Source organism: Ambystoma mexicanum, chromosome 8 (genome assembly GCF_040938575.1).
Source record: "Ambystoma mexicanum isolate Mex_15411 chromosome 8, UKY_AmexF1_1, whole genome shotgun sequence".
Lineage (NCBI taxonomy): Eukaryota > Metazoa > Chordata > Amphibia > Caudata > Ambystomatidae > Ambystoma > Ambystoma mexicanum.
Genome location: NC_090929.1, coordinates 1,027,491,757 through 1,027,509,566, shown reverse-complemented (window position 1 = coordinate 1,027,509,566; position 17,810 = coordinate 1,027,491,757). Strand labels below are relative to the sequence as shown.

The following is a 17,810-nucleotide window of genomic DNA, read 5'->3' as shown; positions in this document are numbered from 1 at the left end:
GCGGTAAGTGTTATGCTGCTCTTAGCAGAATAACACGAAGCGCCAGTATGCGAGTGGAGCCGACTTATATAGCCTGGCCCCAGCCAATCCCCTTAGGCCCCGCCTTGCTCCTCCTTCAGTCTTCTGAACGTGCCTTCCCTGTGATAATAGGGCACCGCCCGGCCTTGCTGCACGTGCCTTTGGTGTTCTGTGTGCAAAGCACACTTTGGGATGAGCTTGGTGCCAAAGGTGCCAAGACTGGGTCCATTGGGACCCTCCATGAAGTGAAGCACTGGGCTCTTGCCCAGTGGCCATGACAACTAGAGGGAGTATTTTCTTGTGTTGAGGCCAAACCTTCAATAGTTTCAAAAGGGCAGAATTAGAACTGGCTTTGATAGAGATGATATATGCATCTTCAGAATCTGATGTAGCAGCCAGATTAGTGTTACGATCTACAAAATCGTTGCTGCAACTAATTGGATCATCCAAAGTTTAATGAGCAGCACCCTTAACAATGACTATCCTTTCTGGTAACATCAATGCATGTAGCAAAGCTTTCACATATTGTCCATCCATTATGGTTGTCCCTGTCAAGGTTAAGAGTCCTCTATGCTTCCAGAGTTGACCAAAGTCAAGGGCTATCTCAAAAGCATAATGCGAGTCTGTATAGGCATTAACTGACTGATGTGCTGTTAGGCCAAGTTCTGGTGTGGACCACAAATTCTGCCATGTGGATGGGGGAGACTTGGGGCACCCTTCCACTCTCCAACCCTCTCCGGACTCACACACCGCCTACCCTGCAACCTTCTTTGGGAGTGGAACATAGGGAAACAGGGTTCAGCACAGAATCAGGGTAATGTTTGAGGAGTTAAAAAAAAAGAATTTCATATATGCTGCTTCTGGAAACAGATATATACTGCGACTCGGTTTTCGATAACAGGAAAGGTATCGCCTGAGGCACTGCTACCGCCAAAGGAGATCCTTACACTCTGCTCTAATGCTAATACCGGTGCAACATCCCAACAGATCCAAAACAAGCGGCATTCAAGCAACCATAGGTCTAATTCTTTACTATGGTAAGCAATAGGTCTATAATGAATACCACTCTTCTGAGTAAGAACTGCCAGTGTAAACCCATCCTTCTCATGACAATACAAGGTGAATCCTTTTTTTATAATCTGGGAGTCCCAGAGCAGGAGTTTAAACTAACTGACTTTATGCTTGTTAAGGCTTCCTTCGCCTCCAGAGTCCATTGTAAGGGCTCCACAGTATTAACTCAGGTATAATGCTGAAGGGGTTTGACTATTTCAGCATTACCTAAAATCCATTTCCAGCATTAATCGACCACCCCCAAAAAGACTTTCATTTGTGTGGCAGTCTGAGGTTTGGAGATTTTATAAACAGCCTCTTTTTGGAAGTGAGATCTCAATCAGTGACCTTTCATAATATGTTGAGAGTGAGTGAGTTTGAAACTTATGGCAGTTCGATTTCTTGCAGGTAAAACTTGAACACTTGGGAATAGAAGGATCCACTCGTGCCATTTACTCTAGTTTCATCATGGGGAGCAAAGGTTTGTTTGTCCTGATGAAGGCCTAACCAAATTGGGTGGTGCAGCAAAAAACACTGTACTTGAGGCTGACACACATATTTGTCAACATGTTTTTGTTGTTTTGTTACACACAGTGCATTGAGGTTATGAATGCGGGTCTGAGACTAAGCACGTGACAAAAGTATCAGGTAGTCACGGTGTACCAGTAAGATCTGGCCTTAGGAATACATCCATGAACAATGCGACTATTGGGAAAGGCCTGAGAAAAGACATTGAGGCATTTAGTCTAGACTCTTACCTGTGCTACAGAAAAGTGTACTGTATTAAAAAAAAATATTCTGATTTGTGCATACATTTGTCACTGTTTTACTAGCCCCCATCACAAAACGTTTGTGAAAATCAGTCCACCTAAGAGTGGACAGGAAATTGTTAAGTGCTCTTTTCTTTTTTTTAAAACCTTTATTTATTTGACATGACAAACCACAAACAAAAGGGATGTACACAGCACAACAGCAAGATACAATCTGATATAATGAGCAACAGTACTGGTATTTAGCGGGCAGTTAATACACGTTATTAGGGCAGAGTTCAGGTGATACCACATACAGAGGAGTAAAGTGTCACTGCTCACGGGGTGGCGACCGGAGAGGGAAGAGTGGGGACGGGGGACACAGCGTCTGAGTCCGAGTTCATGATGGACATATAACTGCGAAACTTCCGCCAGATATCCCTTGGTCTCGAGTGTGAATGTTGCAACATACCCCATGCCTCCTCAGTATCTGACGCCCAGGTGACTGCTCTGAGCCACTCCACGTACGAGGGTGCTCTAGGCCGGAGCCAGTTCATCAAGATGCAGCGCACAGCCAGCAGCATACAGAGACCAGCAAGCCTCCTTGAGTCACGCCATACTGGAGGAAATTCATGGAAAAGACACGTACCAGAGAAGGGTCTATGGTGTGAACCAGCATAGTAGACAGTGTGGAACATATTTCTGACCAAAATTGTGTCAATCGCAGGCAGGACCAAATCATATGAATATATGTAGCCTGATCGGACCCACATCTGGGACAGCTGGGGGAGAGCTCACTGAACAAGCAGTGTAGTCTGCTCGGAGTGTGATGATATCTGTGCAACACCTTGAATAGTATTAGTTTAAAGCAAGAATTGAAGGATACTTTATGTGTGCATGCACACATCCGGTACGAGCGTTCATCAGTTATCTCCACCCTAAGATCTTCCTCCCACTTGTGTTTCAGCGCGGTGAAGGAGGGTGCAGCTCTGGCTTGTAGCAGGGTGTAAAGCCTGGATACCTTTCCCTTCGAGGAGTCAAAGGAGCACAGCTCTGCAATTATGGATTCATCAGGTGGTATTGTAGGAAAGGTGGGATATTTAGTTTTAAGACTCTTCCGGAGAGAGGAGTACTGTAGCCATGCTGATGCTCCCCTCCTAAGGGCGAGTGGGAGGTCTGACCATTCAAGAAAATTACCAAAAGCATCTCGGAGTGCCATAAAGCCCATGTCAGCCCATCGGGAGACGATGGATTGTGGGACGCGTGAGACTTCCGGGAGGAAGTTCCAAAGCGGAAGGACTCCATGGAAGGGATGGGGTGTGCCCAGGGATGTCATTTCACCAAAATGCCAGGGGTAGCGGAAGTGACATCACACGACCCTTGACCCCCTGGTGACATCACAGGAAGTGATGTCATTTGACCCCACCCCAAAGTGATATCGCGGGAAGCGATGGAACACAACCTTTCACCCATTGACAAAACAGGAAGTGGCATCACATAGCATTGTACACTACGATAAATATGGTTACGACATCACTATAATGTGATGTAAATTTCATACCTGAATGGGTCGCCATATGTATCGTTAAGATCAGTGTGTATAGGCCCATATTACCAAATTACTGTGATTGCAGGCAGACGTCCATGACCAAATGATAATGATGTGTTATTATATAGAACTTAAACTTAAGCGCTTTACATAGAAGAAATGTGCACCCAATATCACCCAACCTGTGTTGGTACCCATTTATCGACCTCAGAAGAATGAAAGGCTGAGTTGAGGCGTTAGAACAGACTAAATCAGTGACTCACCCCCTGAAGTGTGACTGAAATAAACCTTTAATGAGTCTAGCAATTATTGTATAGAATTCCAGAAAGACACATTATTTGGTATTCCTATTCTTTCGTATTTAGGTTCAGTGCTGAAAGTGTTAGACTTGTGGCACTCCTGTTTTTATTTTTCTTCTTTTTATTAAGGAGCCTGAACAAGAAAGCCAGCCACTCCAGAAGTAAAGAGCCACATGGTGCTGGCCACAGCCCAGGAGCTTGCATTAAAAAAAAATAAAAAAAAATAATAATTCTTTTTTTTAGAGGTCGCAAGGGAGACCTCAGAGGTCGCACTTGCGACCTCTGGCGACCCCCAAATGACGTCCCTGGGTGTGCCCACTAGTTTCCAGATCTGAGAGAGGGCCAGGAATGTAGTAGTTACCGGATCTGTCGAGCCAGGGTCAGACGGAGCGGGCTTGAGAATGAGGGAGCAAATATTCCGATCACTGACTGTCAGTTTCTCTAACCGGACATTAGGGGGAGGGTCTGTGGTGTTAAACCAGTGGGACGAAATTTGGGATTGTGCTACCAGCCAGTACCTGGGGAAGTCCAGGGCACCGAATCCACCTTATTCCATAGGGGTGGTCAATGTTGTTAGTTTAAGTCGGACTGTTCCAGAGTGCCACAGAAGGTGTTAATTGTGTGAAGTAGCCTCCGGAAGAAGTCGTCACCTGGCCATAGGGGATGGTTAGTGAATCGATAGAGGAGCTGGGGCAGTACAACCATTTTAAGTATTCCTATTCGGCCTGCTAAGGAGATCAGGAGTCTAGCCCAACTCACAGTTTTAGTGGCCAGGTTTGTAAGGTAATTCAGATAGTTGTCCTCACGCAGCATTTCAGGGCAACGGGAAACCACCACACCAAGGTAAGTGAACCTGGACTGGGACCATGTGAACCCCATTAGGTCGGAAGGGGGGAACGTGCAGTCAGTAAGCGGGAACAGCACCGATTTAGAGCAGGTAACCTTCAGTCCGGATATGTGTCCAAACCGGACCACATCCTCCATAATTGGAGCAAGGTTAGCATCTGGGGAACGGATGTGGAGCAGGACATCGTCAGCATATAGGGAGACAATGTCGGACTGGCCCACTGTTCGCAGGCCTCTATGAGCATGCGAATGACGCAGCATGTCGGCAAAGGGTTCCATGGCTATGGCGAATATGAGCAGGGAAAAGGGGCACCCCTGTCGCATCCCTCTGGCGATCTGGAAAGAGGGGGAGAATCTGTCCTCCCTGCGCACTCTAGCCGATGGGCTAGCATAGAGCAGCTTTACCCAGGATCGGAAGTTGGGTCCAAACTCGCCATAGGTAGTCCCATGATACCGAGTCAAATGCTTTCTGCATATCTAAGGTGGCCGCTACTGCCAGTACTTTCGGATCGATCCTGCTGATCACATTAAATAAACGTCTCACGTTCAGGGAGGTGGATCGGCCCGGGACAAATCCCGCTTGGTCCGAATGAATGATGTGGGGCATGAATGAGGATAGTCGCATGGCTAATAGTTCGGCGTAGATCTTGACATCGCAATTAATTAGTGAAAGGGGTCGGTACGGGCCGCATTGGGTGAGGGGTTTGCCAGGTTTAAGTAGGACTGTTATCATTGCCTCCCGGAGTGAGGGAGGGAGCATGCCCCTTTCACATACCTCCTCCCATAGAGCCATTAGGTGTGGGATCAGCAGGGATTTAAATTGTTTATAGAGCTCAATGGGGAGGCCATCCAGACCAGGGGCTTTGCCTGATGCTAGTGAATCAATGGCCACTGAGAATTCCTCTGGAGTGAACGGCTTCTCAAGGGTGACGCTGGTGTCAGCGGAGAGCACAGAGAGAGGGAGGCTTTCCAGGTAGGAATCAATCTCTGATATCTGAGCGCTATCAGCTTTTGAGTATAGAGAACTATAGAATGTTAAGGACTCTGTGTTAATGTCTTGTGGTGATGTGGCCAGTGTTCCATCGGGTCTCTCTATCACCGGTATATTGGGGGCGCCAAATTCACGCCGAAGCAGCCTGGCTAACATTTGGCCCGGTCGTTCTCCCTCACCATATTTCCTAACCAGATGGGGACTGTCTAAGAATTTAGCCTCTCGTTCGGCCAGATCACGAAATGTGTCCAGCTCTGAACCCAACAGCGCCAGGGTCTCAGGAGAGTGGTCGAAAGCATATTGGGCCTCAGATCCCTTTTAGGATACCACTCCTCTTAGAGATGGCGATACCCCTGGTTTGTGCTTTAAAGGATTCCCAGAGGGGGGATTGTGTTGAAATAGACTTGTTATTGAACTCAAAGAATTCCTCAATGGAGGATTCAAGTTCAGAGCTAAAGACCGGGTCAAGCAGGGAGTGTGGCCTCATTCTCCACTGTTTAGTTCTATCGTGATCCCAAACCCAGTCCAGGGAGATGACCACTGGCGAGTGGTCGGAGAGGGTTCTAGGGAGAATCGACAGATGGGATAGGTACCTAATCAGAATATCAGATATGAGCCACCTGTCGATCCTGGAATGCAAATCGTGCACTGAGGAGTAGTAGGAATATGTTTGAGAGTCAGGGTACATAAGGCGCCAGGCGTCCACAACTGATAAGCGGGGGAGCAATGTCAGGATAGAGTGGGATGCTCTGGAGAGCTGCCGGGGTCTGGAGCCCGACCTATCAAGGTTGATGTCCAGTATAGTATTGAAATCCCCCCCCCATACGGTCGGGACCAGGGGGAAACTCTCCAACAGAGAGGCTAGGTGTAGGTAAAAGTCAGGGTCATCAATATTTGGTCCATAGATGTTTACAATGGCTACCTCTTTATTTTGCAGACTGCCTAGGATCAGTTCATATCTCCCCTGCAGGTCCACCCATGAGTGGCTGCACATGAATTTAAGACTACTGTGTATTAGGGTCAGCACACCTCAGCTCTGGGTGGAGTAATTGGTGTAGTACCTCTGGGGTCCCCACCGTTTAGCAAACTGCTCACATTGTTCAGAGCGGGAGTGGGTCTCCTGTAGACATAGGATTTTAACGCCATGCCGTTCAGCATGGAGTTGTATATGCCACATCTTTTTATGGTTGCCCAGACCCCGTACGTTCCAGCTCATGCACGTAAGTTCATTATCCACCATCTGTGTGGAGATGTTGAATAAACTCTGTTTCATGGCGGGGCAATGGCCAGTACCGACCCCATGGCCGCGGATACACCACTGTACCAGCATGGTTATAGCCTGATATTGCAACATGTGTGACACCTCTTGCGGTCGCCAAGACTTTTTTAACATAACTCCCAGCCCCCTCTCCCCCCACCCACATCCCTCCCCCAAACAGAGGAACGATAACCCAGCACAACCATAACAAGAACCAGATCAACGGCATCAACGCCTAGGGGCCTGATAGCTGGCCTGGCGGTAATGCTCCGGACTGGGGGGTGTATAAGGATATTCGCAGTTCAAGACCAGATTAACCAATGTGACTGGTAAGGATCACGTGGATTCAGGATCAACAGATCAATTGGAAAACAAGTTCAACTACAAGGCCCGATGGAGCCTGTTACTGGATAAAAGCTAAATTGGAAATAAATAAATCAACGATCAATGCTAAGACAGCAGGGGGGCGACTCAGCCAGGCAAAGGCTCATCAATGAATTTTGAGGCCTCCTTAGGAATCGTAAAGAAAAATGTCTGATTGGAGTGTTCAATTCTCAGTTTGGCTGGGAATAGCATGGAGTATTTAACTCCTAAGTCTCGGAGTCTCTTTTTTACTGCCAGAAAGGTTTTACGCTCCTGTTGCACTGCGACAGAGAAATCCGGATAAAGGTGGATCCTTGCCGCCCAAAGAAGCAGCTCCCCTTTGACTCTAGCTGCCTTCAGGAGGGCATCCCGATCCCGAAAATGTAAGATTCTGGCTATGATGGGACGTGGAGGCGCTCCAGGTCTGGGCTTCGCGGTTAGGGATCGATGGGCTCTCTCCACCGCGAATTGCAGAGAGAGTTTCAGAAACGTTAGGAGAATGCGTTCCACATAGTCTTCCATGGGCTCCTTGACAATGTCCTCGGGCACATCAACTATGCGTAGGTTATTACGCCTTGAACGAGATTCGAGATCATCATTCTTTTTCTCCACTGCTAGTACCCGACTGGATAGCGAGGCGACTGAAGCCCGCAGGGATCCGAGATCGTCCTCGGTGGCACCCACCCTCGTTTCAACCTCAGCCACCCGGCTATCAGTCTTCTGAATGTGAGCCTTTATGGATGAGATGGTGCCGTTCATGTCATCAAGTTTGGTGTGCAGAGTGGTGAACCCTTCTCGGATATACTCCAACATCATCCACAAGTCATCGGAGGTCGGTGGGGCCGACGTGGCGGGCGCATCCTCCAGTGTCTCAGCAGTTGGCCTAGACAGCATTTTTGCGAACATTGTCAGAGAGCTCTGTTTTTTCCCAGCACCTTTGGGCATGATGTCAGCTAATGCGTGTTCTAGGGATGTGGGCATGCGTGGATGGCAAGGGGTGCCAGAGTTCTGTTTCAACGTATAGTACAACAGGATGTCCAATAATGAGCTGCTCTGATCTTTTACAGTGCCGCACAGAATTCCCCCAGAAGGGTTATGGCCTCGGAACTATTGGAAGCCTGTGAAGGTGCCTCAGCAAGGTAGCGTCCAGGCCCCAACTATCAGTGGGTTCACCCCAGTCGCCGGCTCCACAGGCTCTGTTAGTCCACACCTACGGCAGTGGCGGCAGGGGACCACCCAGAGGGAATACCACGACAACCCCGACCACCAACAGCCACACCCCCAGCGGACCAACGTGCGCAGGGCCGGTGCCAGGGCCAGTGCCGAAACAGTGCTGACAGACGTAAGGAGTCAAGGCAGGAATGCGTAAAACACGACTGGAACCTGAAGGCCCCCAGTGCAAGGCGGCCAGCCACTGGCGTCAGTTTATGTTAGAGGGGGGGCTCCACCCAGCCGCAGTGAAAGGTTGTACAGGCCGCCGCGGGAGCTGCCCTCAATGTCTATGGTGCCTTTAGATATTTATGATCCCTGAGCTTTGCCACCCCCGCAGCAAGTCGCAGGAGAGATCCATGGGGCTCCCAGGCAGATGGAAGCGCTGCTGCATCAAGGGCGCACCCACCCCGACCCCACAGCCCCCCCGCCCCTGGGCTCATACCGTATCTTCAGTCCTGGAGGGGCCACAGCCGCAGGCAGGGGAGCCGCGGGGGCCGGGAACCAGCGCACCGATATGGGTCCTCCAGTGGCACAGCAGCCATCCAGCTGCACCCAGGTTCCTGCGCCGTGCACGCACAACGGGATATCCACGGGTGGCAGGGCCAATTTTAGGCGGGCGAGGGCCCAGCAATCGTCCAGACACACCCACAAGCCAAAGTCCGGGCTCCCAGTCTAGCCCGGCACGGGGGCCTACAGAGCACCTCCGGCCGCACGTTGGCCGTCAGGTATGCGACCAGGGCAGGAGCGCCCCACCCCCTCGCGGCCCGCGGCGCCGCAGCCCACAGTAGTTGGGCAGACCGCCCCTCTTGGAGCCGCCGCTCGGGGAAGTGCAGGCGAGTCCCACGCTGGTTTTTCACGTGGGTTCAGCGCCACAGCCACAGGGTTTTGGGTCCTGAAAGTCGGTAGGAATAAGCCGTGCGGGTCCACCCACAGAAGGTGGGAAGATGAGAGGGATTCACTGCAGAATGATGGTTATTTTCGCAAAAAGGATTTTCCCCGTCCGGAGCTCGGCGCTTAAGGTGCCATTTCCTGCAAGTGCAACAGTGACCCCCCGTTAAGTGCTCTTTTGAGATATTTTTACTTTGTTTTCAGAATTAAAATGTATTTTTCTAAGCACAGAGTATAGTCTTGGTTATACAAGAAAAGGATCCGTTGAGTCGTATGGGAAGATGTGAGATTTAAGAGTATTTGTAGAGTTTTGGAGTATCTAATATTTGACGCGTCTCCCATAAGAGCTTTATTTGAGACTTTTCATCCTGGTAGAGGGAGACAATAGTCGGGTCCCCACCTCTTAGAGGGCAATATAATATAATTGCCTAAATAGTGAACTCTTTGTGCGTATAATTGCAACTTCTGTTTGGATGCTTTATGACTTCCCACTCTTATTTTACCTTACTGAAGGATGCATACACTTCACTTACAAAGTATTATCACTAATGTGACATCACCTCTCCTTGCTATGGGAGCTCCCTTCTGTCTCTACTACAAGGAAAAGAAAAACACGGAAATACAGACCACGTGTCTCAAACCATCACTCACTCCTCTTCTGCGTTTATACTCACTTTCCCGTTGTAGTTCTCGGATCAGGTGCACTGGCTCGCTATGGTCATCCGAAGTCTTCCGGGGCTGCCTCTCCCCACAATGGCCTGCACTCAAGGGGGCGGGCCAGGCCCTAAAGCGATCAGGCAAGCCTTCTGGGTACCCCGGTGCTTGCTACCTCCTCAGGGGCTGCCCAGTATTCTGCTCTCTCTAGGCGGACCTCGCTTGATCTGGAGTACGGCAGAGGAGCCCACAGCTGTCCGCAAGGGCCACCAAAATATGTAAGGCAGACTTTGCTTGCCCTGGAGTGTGGCGGAGGAGCCCACAGCTGTCCGGAAGGGCCACCAAAATATGCAAGGCAAGTATCACGTTCAGTAATAAAAATCAATACAAAGAGCCAAAAAAGAATGCACGAGATATGAGAAAAACAAAAATTTATTATAGGCCGGGAATTATCGAGAAGACATTCAACAGTATGACAGAAATGGCTGGTTTTATAGCAAATTACAGAAGAGAAATGACAACAAATGTTACAGGTTATTTACATTTTTCCCACCTCTTACTGGACATTGTCATTTGCACTACAGGTGAATCCATATACTACCTAACTCTATTGGCTCATTCTATACTTGTGACCGGATCAAGAAGTAAGTTTATTAATTAACATTGAGATCATCTCCTTTCTCATGATGCTGATTGGATAGTACGCTTTTAGGTTTGTATCATCTAAACCTGATATTTGATTGGCTGTTTCAGGAGGCGTATGCGTGGAGTGAATGACTGAGTACGTTTCAACCAATCCCTGTGTGAGATGTAATAGTGTGACAATAGAATGATATCTTTTACATCCCCGTCCCTTTGACATCATCGGTCGGCACCGACTTACCATTCCCTTCAATGTGAACTGTTCATGGCCAAGTTCAACTTTGCAACTCCTTGTTGGAAACATTACTTGCCTCTCCTTCCTTTCTCATGATTCCATTTGCCCTGTATCTGACCCTATCAGCTGGGAGTTTACTTGTTCGCAAACGTCATTCTCTTACAATGACATGAATATATATATGAATTGGTTGTGATCAAGCGGCGAGGCAAGCTGCGAAACGCGTCAACGTTCCTAACGCGCACGGACATTTTGCACTTTGGGAGAGCCTTATTTTAATGGCTTTTTAACCATTTTGCCACTTTGCAAGGCATTAATAAAGACTATATTTTAATTTTACTTTGCTGTTCGGACCTTGTTAATTTTGGAAATGTGAAGAGTGCTACTCACCCTGCCTGACGTTATCAGTGCTTTGAAGTATATATATTTATTTATTTATTTATTTATTTATACATTTTTAAAGCACCTAAGCCCAGGGGCATCAAGGTGCAAACCAGTTACACATTACGTATACTTACAGAAACAGTACTTTGTGACAGGTGTGCAGCAAAAGTCACAGGCGAGCCTCTCAGAGAATGAGTGCTCACGGACAGTGTTTTAGGCAAAGAGACAGGTTTTAAGGCTATTTTGAAAGCCCTGTGGGATCCTTCTGCTCTTAGCGATAGAGGAAGGGAGTTCCAATGTGTGACAGCTGCTGATGGGAAGCTGGCACCCCCTCCTCTGGCTGTTTTGAGCTTTGGTTATGCAGTGAGCGTGGACTGACCTTAGTGGTCTGAGTATGTTGGATCTGATCATTCTTTGTGCCAGATACTCTGGCGCTTTATTCGAAAGGCATTTGTGTGTGATCATAAGGATTTTGAAGATGAAGTTTTCCTGGATAGGTAGCCAGTGCACCTCCTTTCTTGCTGCTGAGATGTGGTCCCTTCTAGGGATGTTGAGTGCAGAATGTAGCTCGTTATTTTGGATTACCTCCATTTTGCTGATGTTCTTCTTAGATGTGCATGCAAAGAGGGTGTGGCAGTAATCAAGTCTTGCTCCTGTTACTGCTCGTGCAATGGTGAGGCAGCTAGCCGGTGTAAGGAATAGTCTGGCTGCATTAAGGAGTTTGGCGGTGTAAGCCGCTGAAGATGAGATTGCGTGACTTGTTTTGTGAGGTAGAGGGTGTCATCTTGGTGCACTCCAAGAGTTTTGACCGAAGCTGAGACAGGTATAATTGTGCCGTCAATCGTGAAGGATGAGTAATGGGGGAAAGCTTCTTTAGCATTGCTGGTGAACCCACTATGAGGATCTCAGTTTTATCATCGTTCAAACAAATATGATTCATGGCCATCCAAGCCTGGATTGACAAGTAGATTCTGTTGATAGTGCCTGTGTCCTCTTCATAGTTCCCTGATAAAGGGAGGAGGATTTGGGTGTCTACGGCATAGTAGGTGTAGGCTATGCCAATGGCATCCATGAGGTCAAAAAGGGGTTTGGTAAATATATTATAGAGGGATGGGATGACAAAGGAGCCTTGCGGGACTCCACAAGCAATGGGCGCAGGAGGGGCACTGGCCACTTCTGAGAATACTGTAATGGCTCTTCCTTCTAGGAATGAGGCCACCCAGTAAATGTCTTCTTGAGAGAAACAGTTAGCGGCTGTGAGGTGGTGGCATAGGAATTTGTGGTCTACCAAGTTGAAAGTGGCTGATAGGTGACGAGAAGCAGGAGAGGTGTTTTTCCTTCACCTCTGAACCTGTCAAGCTGATTTTTTACATCTAACAGTGCAGATTTTGTGCCATGGCCTGGCCGCATGCCCAATTGTCACTTTCCTAGAACTTGGTTATCTTCTAGAAATGGCTGAATTTGGTTGTATGCTACCCTATCCAGGATCTCTTGCAGGAAGGGGACTGTGGTGATTGGGCAGTAGTTATTTGGAGCTGTTGGGTCTAGGGAGCTTTTTTTTATAGAAGAGGTAGGACCCATGATTCTTTCAGACTGGCAGGTACAAGGTTAGATGAGAAGGAGGTGTTAATGAATCTGGTGATGAATGGGACTATGGGGTCAGGCAGGGCAGAAATCCCCTTTAAATGTTGATGGTTTAAGATTTCTGAGGATGCTAGCAGTTTCTTCCTCAGTGACATCTCTAAAGTAAAAAGTTGGGGTGAGTGGGCTGGTGACAAGGGGCACACCAGGGATATAGGAATGTTGGGTTTGATTAGCTCTTGTTTCTGGGATATGTTCTGCTGTAGTGTGTGTATTTTAGTCCTCATAGCGGACTGAATGCTTGAGCACCACAACTCATGTTTTGTGATGGTTGTAGGGGGTTCGGCAGGCATTTTCAGCTCTCTGAGTATACAAACAATTTCCTGGGAGTTGAAGCTGGCATTAGAAATTCTGGTATTGTAGGAAGTCGATTTGTCTGCGATAATGGCACGTTTGTATTCTCTAGCAATCTTATTAAAATCAGTTTTCGGGGTATTGGCTGGTGCCAAAATTACAAAAATAGTTCACAGTAAAACAGAATATATTTACAGGTAATACATATTTACAGAGGTAATATAGCAGTGTTTCACAATATAGATACAAATGTACAGGTTTTGAGCGGGATAGGACCCCCACTTCACTAGTTTACAAAGATAAACTAAGGCAACCTAGATGAGGAAATGAGGAAATTGCTGTGGTGTGACTAGTGGTCAGTAGTTACCGTACATGACCCGCGGAGTGTAACTGATCTGCTTAACATTGTTCAAAAGTTCCCTAAGATCCAAGAGGATCCTGTAAAATTTCTGGAAGGACTGCTGGTCATCATAGTGTGTTATTGACCCACATGTGCTGACTTTAACCAGTTGCTGAGAGATGCTCTCCAAGAAGCTACCTTTGCCCTGCTTAAGCATGAAGTAACTGGCCAGCTGAAGTACACCCGCCTGATGGTTTAAAGGGTTTTACTGATACATTAGTACAGTTCATTATTGAAATCTATCACAGGAAAACCGATTCGTCAAGATAAACACCTGTAAACCAGCCATGGGTGGATAGCCTGCAGAATATCTGGTATGCAGTAATAAAAGCGTGGCAAAAATGTCGCCTTTACAAAAAATCGCACCAAAAACGCTGTGGGTTGACCCGGTAAAAGTGTACCCCATTAGACCATTTAAGAGGAGCGGGGGTGTCCCGTGCTCCCCTTAAATGGTATAATGGGTCTGGGGGTTGCAGGGATGTCCCTCGCATCCTTTACATGGATTGCGGTGGCAAAACCACAGCCTTTTTGCCTCGATTTTTTGTGTAAACGCCCATTTTTGCCGCGATTTTAACACATGGCACCGAATATCTTGAGTTGTTGAAACAATGTTTTGATGAATATTCAGGAATTATAGATGCTGCTGTTGTTGTCCCTCAAGCCATACTATTGCAGTCTGTTATAGGTCTGCAAACACAAGTGGCTGAAGGAATAAAGTCTATCCTGATTGGTTGCGAAGAAAATTATTTGACTGAGGCCTTGCTAGTGCCACATCACTTTCATGAGAAGGTGCAAAGACCAAAAGAGAGCACTGAAGCAAAACATATGGCGTTACAGATTCAGCAGTTCCAAAATGCTGAATCTGTAACGCCACAGGCTTTGCGTTAGTCCTCTCCATATAACTAGACAAATACAGTACAGCAGAACCTCATCCACGGTAACTTAACTTGTACGTTGTGAAGCCATTCATATCAGGGGGCGCTAGACTCCTCTCCATAAAGGCTCACAGCACCCTTTCTTTTTACAGTTCATCATGACTTGCACCGGGGAGCAGACCTGCGCGAGCGGAAGTCAGTGTTTCTACTGTTGCAACCAGTTTGTGTGCATGACTCAAAGATCTGGCCGGGAATGTGGAACACCGACGTTCGAGGAGCTCCACGCCGTGCTGCAGAGGAGGGCGCGCTGCTCCCAGAACCCCGCAGATGAAGTCTGGCCCAACCTCTATCTGGGCAATGCGTAAGTGGATAAACACACGTATTGGGCGACATTTACTGTGGTGTGTGCATATCTGAGAACATTCAATAGATGCTGGATATGGCAAGCAAGCAGTGTAGCGGGGAAGTCAATGACTGCTCTGAGTGGGGATCTTTAAAGGGGATTAGAAAGGAGTCATATCAAAAACAGATTGGCATAGCCAATAGAATTGACTTTATTTAAGTCACTTGGTGACTCGTATGCCCAGATGCATCCATCATACGCCCAGGGACAGCTTCACATGCACAAGTGCTGACATTATATGCTAGATGCAGCCTCATATGGTGAGGTACTATAATATTATTATTATTATTATTATTTATTTAGTACTTGTAGTGCGCAACACGGCCGCAGGCCTCAGTGCGCCAAAGAAAAGGAACAGGTCACTTGGAAAGAGAAGAAATCAGACCAGGCGTCAGGCAGAGGGGAGAGAGTCCTAATCATTAGAATTTAAAAAAGTATGCTTTCAATGCTTTCTTAAAGCTGGCAAGGCTGGGAAGATTACAGATGTGAGGGGGGAGGGAGTTCCACAATGTGGGAGCATACACTTGAAAGCATGTGCCTCCAAAATTGCTGAGCTTTTGTCTGGGTACATGTATGTTTATTAGATCCACTAGAGCTCAGGATGTGCCGAGTGGCGGCCTTTAGAAGATGGTTGGTTAGGTACCGAGGAGCCTTGTCGGCCACGCATTTATGGTTGAGGGTAAGCATTTTATGGGGGATACGATGGTGACCTGTAAGCCAGTGCAACGATCTTCTGGATTCAGTGATATGATCCTGTGGGCCAAGATTGCAAATAGCTCTAATGGCTGGCTGCATTCTGAGCTGTTTGAAGGATTTTAAAATTGTTTTTAAATGTGCCAGCCACAAGGCTATTGCAATAGTGGAGCTGGGAATTTACAAGCATGGTGGCCATAGATGAAAGGTGCGTAGATGATAAGAAGAGCATGATTTGTCTTAGAAGCTTGTTGACATACGGGCAGAACATTTTTACATGCAGCATATGTTTTTTCATTGTCATCCCGAAATCGAGAACAACTCCTAGTGTTTTTTTTACAGACAAGCTTACTGGAATGATACAGCGATAGATAGTGAAGTGGCTATATTTAAAGTCTATCTTTTTTATTTGCTTATTAGAGCCAACAATCATTAGCTCTGTTTTTTCCTTGTCCAATGCTTGGGAGTTAGCTGTCATCCAGCCTAAGCCTTGTATCAGCTTGTAAGTATTGTCAACAAGGGCAAAGTCAGTGGGCCTCATTACGAGGAATGCGGTAGAGGGATAACGGGGCCGGTAGAGCTGCCGGCCCCGTTATCCCTCTACCGCCCCATTACGAGGTCTGCTGGCGGGTGCCGCTAAGGACGTCTGGTAAAACCAGACGTCCTTAGCGGGACCCGCTAGCAGACCAGGATGCTAACAACGGGCCCGTCATTAACGGGCCCGTTGTTAGCATCCTCCCCATTCCCATTGAGCCCTATGGAGGCTCAAATGTGAATGAGGATGCACCGGGTCCGGGTTCCTGGAATGGGGAAATACCAGGCCCTCCAAGGTCAGAATGGCCCGGTATTTCCTATTCCAGGAACTTGGACCCGGTACCTGGTATGGGGGTAGCCATGCCACTAAATGCGGCATGGCTACCTCCATACTCGTAATGAGGTCCAGTGTCATAATCTCCTGAAAGCTAATAGACCAGCTGAGTATCGTCGGCATAGTTAGTATATTTAACGCGAACGGTATCCAGCAGGTCAAAGAGGGGGCACATCTGTATATATTAAACAAGGAAGATGAAAGGCAGACGCCCTCTGGAACTCCACAGGAAAGAAGCTACAGAAGCCACCCATAGCAACTCTGGCCCTGCTAGGACTGAGGAATGAGGCAAACCAGGCAATGGTAGACTCAGAGCAATGTATCTGTTTCCCTAATCTCTGAAGTAGAAGGGAGTGATCAACCAAGTTGAATGCGGTAGAGAGGTCTAGCAACATGACTAGCGCGACCCTGCCGCTATCGACAATTTTGGCTAGGTTGGCTTGTTGGTCTAACATGCCTGTCTCTGTGCCGTGCTTAACACGGAATCCAGACTGACGGATACTTAGGAGACTGTGTTTCTCAACGTATGTGCTCTTGGAGCTGTAAGTATGCAGCCTTATTGAGAATCTTAAACAAGAATGGGACATTTGTGAATGATTGATAATGTTAGAATGTGACAGGTTCTGCATCAGTTTCGGATGTTCACCCAGATACACCAACTTACAGTTATACTACGCTTAAGGCCCAGGCTTATGTGCCTACATATAGCCATCATATAGTCAGGCGCAGCTCAAATACAGCCTTATATGTTAGGTACGGCCTCACATGTCCAGATACTCCAATAACAGGCCAAAGGTTTCCATCATATGCCTGGGTACCCAAAACACATGTCAGAATGCTTGTTGCTTCTCAGCATACACTAGGACCAAAGTACTGCATTTCTCATAATGCACACTGCTCATTCAGTGTAGATGCACAGACATGTTCTAGAAGTCATTCATTATGTAGAGATGACAAAGAGTAATACGTGTACCACTCTACATCACTTGGTACTGCTAAATGGATCCGGCTATATGCTCCAGAATGCGTTATGCCCCACTATTTGCTGATGCCTCTGTAGGCCTTCACTTTGCCGCACTAAGTATGGGACAATGTTAATATTATAAATACATATACGTGAGCATATTATCTCCTTCCACTTTGGTCAGATAGTGATATAACGCCACCTCCACCACTGGCATATTGCCAGCAATGTCTAGTTAGCTTACCCAGTGTACTGCCTAGGTTTCAGTCCTTTGCCCATCTTGCATCCCCACATTGGAATACCCTCCAGATGCCCTTAAGGCCAGCCCTATGCTGTCCAGTAAGTGGCACCTTATAAGCCTGTACAAGAGCTTTTAGTACAGTAATGTAAAGGTGCAAGTAATCAGTACGTATTGACCAAGCAGAGTGCTGCCGATGGTAAACTAGGCAAAATAGTATAAACTATAATGTACTACAGCTGATTTCATTAAGCCTGCTGCTGGGGATGCCTCACTCCTACATAAACTTACATTGC

General features: G+C 47.4%; 1 protein-coding gene across 1 annotated transcript in view; it reads left to right on the top strand.

The window, feature by feature from the left end:
• The window catches only part of LOC138473717 (dual specificity protein phosphatase 13A-like), a 195,514-nt gene that overhangs the window by 87,542 nt on the left and 90,162 nt on the right, over positions 1-17,810 (top strand). Inside the window, exon 2 of the mRNA XM_069612193.1 lies at positions 14,501-14,709. Coding sequence (XP_069468294.1) covers positions 14,507-14,709 — 203 coding nt within the window. The 5' untranslated portion in view covers positions 14,501-14,506. The remainder of the gene's footprint in view (positions 1-14,500; positions 14,710-17,810) is intronic.